The sequence below is a fragment of the Bactrocera dorsalis genome, chromosome 2, assembly GCF_023373825.1.
Source record: "Bactrocera dorsalis isolate Fly_Bdor chromosome 2, ASM2337382v1, whole genome shotgun sequence".
In the NCBI taxonomy this organism is placed as follows: Eukaryota; Metazoa; Arthropoda; class Insecta; order Diptera; family Tephritidae; genus Bactrocera; species Bactrocera dorsalis.
In genome coordinates, this window is record NC_064304.1 from 7,186,553 (window position 1) to 7,197,981 (window position 11,429).

The following is an 11,429-nucleotide window of genomic DNA, read 5'->3' on the forward strand; positions in this document are numbered from 1 at the left end:
GTATTACTGCTACGCTCGCGCAAATATATCGGAGGTGGTTTGGCATGAACGACTGTGGTGGTACCCTTTCGCATCGTCGTCTGGACCATTTGCTTAGTATTGGGTTTTTCGGGCAAATCTGTTGCCATTTTAAAACTTCCGTTTTATTTTTGTATTTGGTGTGGCTAATCAACTGCCCTTGAAATTTTTTAGGATTGACCGCTGATTTTAGAAGGACTTAATTTCCTCTTTATATTGACGTAGCGGTCAATGCCTGTTTGTACAGACGGGCTTTTTTTTTGTTGGTAACACTCTCACCTTGCCTTGTGATTTTCTTCTTTGCCTGCTCGTTAGTTTGTTGGTCACCTGCAGGCTGGTTGGTGTCAGGGCATTTGTTATTGCCGATTGTTTGTTTTCGCTGCTACTGCTGACTGCGTTTCTTTGTGCTTCGACTCCTTTTCAGCTGATCGCCGCGATGAACTCATCATCGCCGTTACACTTTTGTATTTGCAGCAAGTAGTTGTGATTGTTTGTTTGGGTCGACAAAGCTGAAGTAGGCATTTAAGGAATGCCTACGGCCTTGCTGATGAGGCTGCGAAGCACTCATTATTGTTTGTTTGATTTTTGTTTTGTTTTTTGTTTTCACTTGTTGATTCGTGCACTAATTGTTTATGTTTATTATTATTAATTTGTGTGCACTGTTTTAAATGTTTGTTTACAATTTATAAATTGTTTTTTTTTGTTTTACTTTGGTTTTATGATTAATTTTTTTTTGTAAAGATTCACGGAGCGAGTTAAATAACACGTCCGTACCCTTTGAACACTCTCTTTTTAAGTCTCCTCAATATCGCGTATAAGGTTCTGTCGAGCGTATTGTATGAAAGATTAAAACCCACCTTCAAAGATCTGATTATCAATGTGGCTTTAGGCCCAGAAAATCAATAACTGACCCTATATTCACCATACCACAAACGACAGCACGAAAAGGAGCTGCCTTTATGCATCGATGTCTGAATTTGGTATTCCCACACTGTAAACTGACGTTGATCAATATCAAAAGCTCTGTCAGGATCGGGAAGGATAAGAATTCGATACCAAACGCGGTTTCAGACAAGCCGACTGCCTATCGTGCGACTTGTTCGATGATATTGATATAATTGGTCTCAACATACGTCTGTTAGTTCTGCTTCCGGTAAAGGAAGCGAAGCGTATGGGTCTGGTTGGGAACGAAGACAAAACCCGATATCTCGTCTTATCAAACAAACAGTCTTCGCGACTTAGCATCCCATCTTTAAAAAGGTAAGCGCGGTACTGTTCCCATCACTTTTGGTCTTACCGCAGTCTTCATGCGCTTTCCTTTACACTTTGTGCAGGATTTTCTGGCTTTTCGAACAGACAGTCTTGTTTCCAAAGCAATTAAGTTCATTACTCAGCGTCTATTGCATTGCCGATTCGACGTGGCGTCAAAATGATGTGGAAATATGAGAACCTGAAATTTCGCAACGTTTTCCCAATATTTAAGCATATAATAAAGAATTACTGAAAATGATTGTAAAAAGGAGGAAAACGGTTTTTGATTCCTTTAGACAAAGTATTCACGACAAATTGTATGAATTCTGCTGAAAATTATCGTCATATTTTATTTACATGAAACGCGCGTCTGTGTGGTATTAAAAACAATACTAAACTGATCCAATTATCTTTGAGTTGCGGCAAATCAAACAACGGCAAAACTTTGGTATGATGTTTTAGCGTCTTCATCCGCAAAGTATACAAAGAATAAATAAACAGCCGGCAGACCGGCTAACGGATGGCCGAACGATTGGACTGACTGATGGAGGGATGGTTGAATGAAAGGACTGACGGATGGAGGAACGACTGGTACAACGGACTGGCGGATGAAGGGACAATTGAATGAACGAACCGGAGGATGGAGAGACGACTGAATGGACGGACTGGCGGATGGAGGGGCGGTTGAAAGAACGAACCAGTGGATGGAGTCAACGAACGGACCGGCGTATCGAGGGACTGCTGTACGTTTGGACCGACGCATGAACAAGCTGCCCAAGAAGTAAACCGGCGGATGGAGGGACGAACGCACCAAAGTTAGGTTTGGTAGGCAGTTTCGCGGTTTGCTGGCTGATGGAATTCAAATGATTGTTTTCTTTACAATGTAGTCAGTCAATCGTACACGCATACACATGCAGATTTATGCGAATTGAATGATATTTACACGAGAATCTGTACAATTTCAGTTAGGACAAATGCGAAGCCGAGCCGAGCAAATTTTATGCATTTATTCGACGAATTCTTTAACAACTAATACATGCGTACATGCATAATGGATTCATGACCGCGCCCACAGCCCACGGACACCGGCACCCACATGCACTTGGATGATTGTGCGTGTGTGTGTATGTGTGATTTGATTATTTTAGGCACCAAAATATGTGCATACGAATGCTTTCTGGATGCCAATGACGAGAATGAAAACGACAGCGATGACGACGACGAGGATGAGGCATGTCTATTCGCACGCCCGTGAGCGAATTTCGGCAGAAGTAATAGCGGGAATATAAAATTCCTGTAGGCACTTCAGCGCGCTCTAGGATGAGGTTAATACATTCGCACAGCAACGAGCCGAGTGAGGACTATTGGCATGGCGCTGCTGATGAGTCACGCAGCGCACGTCCAGCGCCGATTGCCCAGGCGCGGCTAGGCATTCTTTTGATGAGCTCGCTTTACTGCCCAAGCAGGTATAAAGATGAAATTATTGTCAACAAGGAAACACGAGTACTATAATTTCTTTAAGTAAATAAAAGCAACAATAATATTTTCGCTACTGCTTTCTGTGGCATGACAGTAAAAACAGCAATGCCACGCACACAAACACCCACACACGCCTAGATACATTCAGTTAGACTTAGGCACGCACCAAGGTAAATAGCAATGGCAACAACAACTACCACGTTTGCCTACGGGCAATGTGCTCCCTTTGCAATTGCTTGCCTCTTCGTGGATGTGTGCGACGTCACAGCCGTGACAGCGTCTAAGGACATGCCACTTGTGGCGGCTATGTTGTGTTTCAGCTGAGACACTCGTACTGGAATTAAGCAACGAGTGGATGGCGTGCCGAGTGGGTGTGAAAACGCGCAACAGCTGTATGCCAGGCAGGGCGCCATGGTTGGTGGAATTTGCGAGTCGGGTAAGGGGGCTAGACCCCACGCAGCTACGCGTAAGCCAACATCACATGCTCGTAAATACCTGAATACACACACGCATACATACAAACGCATAAATTTGAGCATTTTTGCATGTGCCCGTTAGTGCTAGATGTGCATATGTATGCATGTATGTACAGGAAAGTATATAAATATGTGTGTATGCGTGTATATATGGTACTAGTATGTGTGTTTAGCCATTCGCCGTAGCATTGCGTCTATTTAATTAAATCTGAAGTTGGCACTAAAGTGAACAGAATTGTTTTGTCATCTGTAAATTGTAACAAGATGATATCCATAAAATGTACTGAAGCAGGTATATATTTTCATATACATATGTATGTGTATACTATAAGCTTATGCATAAAACTGTTATACCTATGCATATTTATTTTGTCTTTTCTTTTGTTTTGTTTTCATTTTTACTTAAACGCTTGTATTATTTTACATTTGTATAGAGCATATTTGAGTTTAAGCTTCCTTGTCCTTGCCTTTTACTTGCCAAAAGTTCTAATTTAGAAAAGGATTTCTAGACAACAGCAGTCTGGGCGCAGTATGTAAATAAAAGTCTTTAATTTTGCAGTCAATTCCATGTTATGACATCATTTCGAATGGCTTGGAATGTGCACATTTTTTTTACTTCCACCTAAGTGGATGAATGCTTATCGAAATCGGTGGATATTTTTGGAAATGCCACATACGTTTCATGAGATTTTGTTCGAAATTAAGGTGTTGAACCCTTAGCAGTACGGCTTTAAGTTCATAAAGGCAATTAAAGTCTCTATTTAAACTCAACTGCATTTCATTTGAATTTTAGAAATTCGGTTTTATCGACACCAACTCAACCCGTCAAAAGAAATTTCGGTGTTCTTACGGTTTCCAACCCTGTGCAAATGGTGGTGTATATGGTATACAAAACTTTAACTGTTATTTTGTATGAATATATAAGAAACAAGTAAGTCGAGTTTAACCGAAGAATTTATACTTCCGCAACTTGCCAGGATCAAATAATAGATTTTTTTCGAATTTTAATAACATATCTGACAGGTTGAACGATATTTTGAGTAAAAAGTTAGGAACTGGCGTTCACATATTCGGTTAAATGTAAAACCTAAAACTAAGCGAGATAGATATAGGGTTATACAAGTATATATATATAAATGATCCGGATGACGACAAAAGTTGAAATCCCTTTAACTGTCTGCGTTGCACCGCCCACTTTTTGGCGAAGTCCCATATCTCGCGATCCGAGCAACCGATTTCGACAAAATTTAGTACGTGGCATCCTTCCTACATTGTGAAAATGGATGAAAACGGATAACAAACACGCCTACTTCCCACATAACACAATTTTAAATTCCACTTGATTCGTTCAGTTTCCAATACACAGATCAAGAAATAATTAATATAACTTGATAAAACTCTGCACGAATAATGTCTTCGGTGTGTGCCACTTTATGATCCAAAATGGTTTAACTCCAATAAAAAACTGTTCAAGCCCCTAGATACAGAACATTTTGACCACGGGACCCGTAGTTGACTTTTGACTGAAAATGTCGGTCAATGTGTGAGATATATAACTGAAATTAAGGGATAATCCATCTCTTATAATATTATGTCTGTGTGTCTAAAATGGGCTCCCAATTTTCGAAGTTGCGATGACTTTATACCTCATATATCGGCCAATATGTGAGTTAACTCAATAAAACTGAGAGAGTGTGTATTACTCATAACAGTGTATCTTTGTGACTAAAATAGAAAAATTTTAAGGAAAACTTGGCCTAGCCTTTATGAAACTAATATCAGAATTTTCGAACATCCGTCTGACTTTATTCTATACCATTGGTTCTACTATACCTTATAGTATTTCCCTGGCTTTGATTCTTTGCAAGTTGCAGGAGTATAAAATGTTCGGTTGATCCCGAACTTAGCCCATCATTTCTTGTTCTTCTGTTTGTTTCTGTAACTCTACTAAAAATTAAGAAGGACATACGATGTGATGGAATTAATTTTATTTTTTTCATATATTGATTTCTTAACATGTCTACAGTAGAAAAGCGATTTTTTAAAATTCGGAGTGCTTTTAGAGATACAGCAGTTAAAATAAGGAGCTGCGCGCAGCGTTGAGTGGCGGACTTTTAAACACGTAAAATTTTAAACACGTTTTTTCTTTCTTACATCATATCTCAAAGACAGCTATACAAAATATTGTTAATTCAAAACTTTCCAAAATTTCGATTTTTTACAGCAACTTTTTTTTTCAAATGTCCACCGAAAGTCCAATTTTCGATATATTAATTTGATAATAGAGAGTCCCATTAGTGCATTTAAGTTTGCATATTAAAAGGCCGCTAATGCTCTCTGTTTCAAATAAACCAATTAGCTGGAAGAGAGGTTGAGAGATGATGGTCGTAGAGAAAAATCCCTAAAACTTGCCCTTAGGTAAACAAACATGTTGCAAGATTATCAAAGAGAAGTTACAACAAATTGAAAAACCTGTTCATGACGCCCCAATTTGGATGTGTAAAAATAAGGTTAAGAGATTATAGGAAAAATAACATACATACATAAGTCCCAGCGACGCAACCAGCTACGCCTGGGAATGTACTGTTGAAATAAAACGAGACCTTTGAAGTGTTGTGTTCTTAGAAATCTTAGAATTGTAGGTAAGGCCCATGTTATTTCCTATAACATATTAACAGAACATTCTTCATGGTGTTTATTTTGATGAGGAAGCATCAGGTTCATCCATTTTGTTTCCCTCGTTTTTGAGTGAGCTGATTGAGAATTTTATTATTAAAAGTTCAATAACCGACTTCTCCATTAACGTGCAAGTCTTAAAATCCCAACAAATACTACTGAAAGAAGGTTCAAACAAAATATTTCTCGACCACACTACAATGTCGATTACGCAAATATATAAACAACAGTTATTAAAGTGAATTACGAAAGATAGTAAATTTTGATATTATATTTCACATTTATTTGCAAATATTAAAAAAGACATTACAATAACCAGTTAAATAGAGCAAACAGCATTTAAACCACCGTCGATGGGTAGAGTTGCTCCCGTTATAAAGCTGGAGCTGTCACTAGCAAGGAAAATAATAGCATCGGCCACTTCCTTTGGTTCGCCGCTACGACCAAGTGGATGTGTTTCCTTACAGCGTGAGTAAAAGTCGTCAAGCTCTTGCGGCGATAAACCAAGACGTCTATGAATATCGGTCACAATAACACCAGGATTAACAGCATTTACGCGAACATTTTTCGGCGCCAAATCCAAGGCGATACATCTAGTGAATTGATCCAGCGCTGCCTTCGAGGCACAATAGGTGGAAATATCACGTATCGAACGCAGACCTGCAACGCTAGAGACATTCACGATATTACCTTGGGTCTTGATCAAATGTGGTGCGGCCAATTTAGTTAAAAGGAAGACGGAACGTAAATTTGTATTGAAAACACGATCAAATTGATCGACATCAATATCCAAAATGTTGCCAGTTTCAAAAATACCAGCATTGTTAATCAAAACATCCAGTTGTCCGAAGCGTTCAATTGTAGCGCTTATAATGCGTTCGGCATCCACTGTGACATCAGCGGTGATTGAAAAGAGTTCCGCTTTACTATTCGCTGCTTTACAGACCGCTTCAGCTGCTTTCAAATTTGGTTCATTTCGTCCGACGAGCACCACTTTGGCACCTTGTTTGGCAAAAGCCTCCGCCGTCGCAGCACCAATGCCCGAACTTGCTCCCGTTACAATAACGACTTTGCCAACCAAACTCATTGCGATCTATTCGACTACGCGATGAAAGTGAAACTAAACTTGAATATCGAACCTGTTTAGTACCAATCACTATACTTGGTAATATTTTTGTAATGTTCAGGGTTGCCGTTGTAATTTATATCGATCTAAATTGTTACGTTTTTGTGAAGCGTTTTTTTTTTGTAATTGTTTTTATTTTTGTTAATTCTAATGGGTTAAAGATAAAGACCTTATTCCAAACTTGGTCGACAATCCATGCCAAATTTCGTGAATTTATCTTTTTATCTGTTGTCTTGTAAGTTTTTCCATGTAAGGACTATATTTTGTTCAATCAGATTCACGTTCTGTAAAGAACGTTTCGGCGCTTCGCTCAACTGATCATAATCGGCCTACTAAGCGTTCTATTCGCAACACTATCACCCATTTTGAGGCCCAGCATTCATTATTGGATAATATTCGTCTGAAAAGACTATGTCCAGTACGCAGTGAAGAAAATATAGCAGCCGTCACTGAGAGTGTAAGCGAAGACCGTATAGAGACGATTCGTTCCAAGAAGATCCGACAATTTCGAGCCAAATTTTGTTCAGCGATGAGTCCCATTTCTGGCTCAATGAGTTCGAAAACAAGCAAAATTGCCGCATTTGCGACGAAGAGCAACCTAAAGAGATTCAGGAGCTGTCATTTCATCAAGAAAAAGCAACTGTTTGGTGGGGTTTGTGAACCGGAGGAATCATCGGTTCATATTTCACCAAAAATGGTGCCGATAAAAACATTACCGTCAATACCAAGTGTTATCGCGCCATAATAACCGACTATTTTATGACTGAAGTTGAAGCTCGTGATATCGGGGACATTTACTTTCAACAACACGGCACCGTTTCCCACACATCGCATCAATCAATGGATGTATTGAGAGAACACTTCGGTGAGCAGATGATTTCACGTGTATTATCACACCGTTAGCCTTTTTCGTGTGGGGATATGTTAAGTCTAAATTCTCTGCGGACAATCCCGCTTCGATCCAAGCCTTGGAGCAAATGATCACGCGTGTCCTTCGTCAATTACCAGTCGAAATGTTCGAACGAGTAATCGAAAGTTGGACTCAACGGAAGGACCATCTGAGACGTAGCCTCGGTCAACGTTTGAAAGAGATAGTCTTAAAAAATTAAATGCCAAAGAATGTTCTTTCGAATGATAATAAAAATTCCTCATTAAATTTTATGTTTCTGTGTTGTTTCTCTAAAAAAGGAGGAAACCTTCAAATAGATCACTATTTATATGGCAATACTTATTTGGCTAAGTTAAGATCTCACCTCTATGGAATAATTATATTCATGCTTGCTGTGAAGCAGCATTAACTCATAATTAAAGAACAAACTGGCAAAAGCAGAACACTAGTCTATTCTATTCTATGTTTTTATTCTATTCTATTCTAAGCGGTAGACTTTACTTTAAACAGTTTCAACTTGCCGTTGATTATTTGTTTTTTTATGGTCATTGTTGGCATCACAAACACTTTCGATTTATTTTTGTATAACATATGTATAATGCTTCATTAGGAGCAGCAACATAAAAAGAAAACAATCGCTAATTCACACTTTATTGTTAGTTTTGGTGATTAATTCGAGAAAAATGGCAAAGCAATGCCTTATGGCTTAAAATATATATTAAGACTTGAAAATATTTCACAACTTGCTTGAATAGCTGGTGGCGCTTAGTTCATTTGCATAGAAATCCAATTTATAATCGCAATATTGACAGCCGCCTATTGTCTCCAAGCAAATTCGCAATCATATGCCGTCTAGTATGTCGATGAGGTTGCAATTTCGCACAATGTGCACTGAAGAAAAATCACTGCAAATAAAAATTCATAAATTAACAATAAATTGCAGCATTTGAATGCACTCGAGTGACATATTAGTTTTTGGCATTCGCAAGAAGATCTGCAATTTGTATAAAAGTTCGTGCGCTGCGGAGAGGAAATCATTCCACATCTCAACACTTCTGGGTCTTATCAGCCACACGCCTAGCTTAGTGCCAACAAAGTACGCGTTTTTGAATATCCAGTCATAAGTATTCATAAAAAAGATGCGTGCCTTCATCGTCCTCTGTTTATTTGCCGCTGCCTGCGCCGACAACTTGGGCTACAACTATCGCCCGGAAGGACAATCAGACGCCGGTCTCTCGTTTGCACCAAGTGGCAGTAGTGGTGGACTTGGTGGTTTGAGCGGACTAAGTGGACCAAGTAGCAACTATGGTGCTGCCACGCAAGTTTCACCTTCTTACTCCGCACCCGCCGCTGAATTCGACAAGGAGTTCTACAGCTACACTGCTGATGAGGATGATTTCAATGAACCTGCTGGCAGTGAACAACTAGAAGCTGCACTGAAGAAGAATCTGCGTGTTATCTTCGTTAAGGGACCCGAAAATAATGGCTTGGAGAACGCCGCCCTCAATCTTGCCAGACATGCGGCCGAACAGAAGACCGCCATCTATGTTCTACAAAAACAAGCCGACTTGGGTGATCTGGCCAACAAATTGCAGTCTCAATACGACCATACAGGTCATAAACCCGATGTACATTTCGTCAAGTACCGTACCCCAGAGGATGCTCTCAATGCTCAACGCGCTATTCAATCACAATACGATCAATTGGGTGGCAACTCTCAATCGCACGATGGTGGCGTGGCTCCTGTACACAATTTTGCTTCTGAGGCTACTCGTCAAGCGCCACGTATTGTAAGCTCGCCGGGTGCCACTTACTTGCCTTCCTCGATTATTCGTGTTTAATGTGGAGAGTGGGAATAATAGATAGAATTTAGATAGAGTTTATCTAACAGACTCCAAAATGTGATAAAACGACCGTCATTGTTATGCTTTGTTGACTAATATATAATAATAATAAAGTTTAAATTCCAAAATATAAGTGAATACTTTATATTTGCTTTAAACAGGTCTAATTTATCGAGTTTGTGGCATTTCAATTAGACATACGTTCTCGGCCCACTTTATACTTAGGTCTGAGTCTTTATCGGCAAAGGTAGGATCCTGCAAACCAACCTCGGAAGGCAAATTTCATAAACAGCTTCCTCATGACCGCAGCCTTATAAAAGTTTTACATACTTTTACTTTTTCAGTTATTATCTCCATTTCGAAACAACTTAGGTCAGCAACCGAGACGCCTTCTAACTTGTATAATATTTAAAAACCGCAATTTAACCTCCCTACTTTATCCATCAACAGGTCACCAACCACAATAAAATATAATTTCATGTTTTATTAAACATTTAACTTCATTTATTATTAACAACACAATTTTCTTTAACAGGTGACTTTAATTATGGCCACAACTACGGCAGACAGTGCATTTATTTCTCATTCGTATTATCGAAATTACCACCATTTATTATTCTGACCTTTCCATTTCAATCACTTTCTTCCCGAATTTTGTGCCCTGCAAAGACAGCCATCCATTCGTACACAGACACTGCTTCGTGATCCTGTCACTTTTCATATGATTATGTCTTTTTCATGCAGCCAAAAAAACGAGCAGAAATAAATAAAAGAAACGAAATCGAAAACCGGAGCCACCTGATTGTTGGTACATCATAAATAATATGTGCCAGTAAGTATTAGTTAGTATTAAGGTGGTTCGTACACTTGAAAAAACAAATTATAAAAATTTTATGTTTTTGCTGGAATAAAGTAAAGGGCGATCCATTTCCATTTCGACCATTTCGAGGTTTCCTACTTTTTTGAAGAAAAAACCACAAAAACTCCAAATTAAGTGCGGAATGTTTGTTATCATTCGAAAGAATATTATTTGGCATTTGTTTTTTGAATATTATCTCTTTTAAATGTTGGCCGCGGCTACGTCTCAGATGATCCAACCATTTAGTCCAATTTTCGATGATTCGTTCGAGCATTTCGACTGGTAACTGGCGAATAAAACGCGTGATGTTTTGCTCCAAGGCATAGATTGAAGCGGAATTGTCCGCATAGAATTTCGACTTTACATATCCCCACAAGAAAAAGTCTAACGGTGCGATATTACACGATCTTGATGGCCAATCGACCGGCCAAAAACGTGAAATTATCTGCTCACCAATAAATCCATTAATTGATACGATTTGTGGGAAGTAGCGCCGTCTTGTTGAAACCAAATATCACCGAGATCACGAGCTTCAATTTTAGGCATCAAATATTTACGTTCTCACCGGCATCATTTTAAAAGAAATATGAACCGATAATTTCTTCGGCCCACAAACCACACCAAACTATTATTTTTCTCTGGATAAAATGTCAGTACTTGAATCTCCTTAGGTTGCTCGTCGTCCCAAATGCGGTAATTTTTCTTGTTTACATACCCATTGAGCCAGAATTTGAACAAAATTTGACTCCAAAATGTCGAATCGTGCCGGCCGTGGACTATTTGGTCGAATATTATCCAACAATGAATAATG

The 11,429-nt window shown here is 39.0% G+C and overlaps 2 protein-coding genes across 2 annotated transcripts; one reads left to right on the forward strand and one right to left on the reverse strand.

Moving 5' to 3' along the window:
- Window positions 1–6,128: 6,128 nt before the first annotated feature.
- Window positions 6,129–7,016, reverse strand: LOC105222616 (3-oxoacyl-[acyl-carrier-protein] reductase FabG-like). Its single transcript, XM_049447397.1, has one exon. The coding sequence runs from the start codon at window positions 6,985–6,987 to the stop codon at window positions 6,220–6,222; it is 768 nt and encodes a 255-aa protein (XP_049303354.1). The 5' UTR covers window positions 6,988–7,016; the 3' UTR covers window positions 6,129–6,219.
- Window positions 7,017–8,522: 1,506 nt separating this feature from the next.
- On the forward strand, window positions 8,523–9,869 carry LOC105222615 (uncharacterized). The gene has a single exon (XM_049447572.1). The coding sequence runs from the start codon at window positions 9,055–9,057 to the stop codon at window positions 9,754–9,756; it is 702 nt and encodes a 233-aa protein (XP_049303529.1). The 5' UTR covers window positions 8,523–9,054; the 3' UTR covers window positions 9,757–9,869.
- The last annotated feature ends 1,560 nt before the right edge of the window (window positions 9,870–11,429 follow it).

Coding starts and splice junctions, on each gene's coding strand:
- LOC105222616 (XM_049447397.1), bottom strand. CDS start 6,987: ATGAGTTTGGTTGGCAAAGTCGTTATTGTAACGGGAGCAAGTTCGGGC.
- LOC105222615 (XM_049447572.1), top strand. CDS start 9,055: ATGCGTGCCTTCATCGTCCTCTGTTTATTTGCCGCTGCCTGCGCCGAC.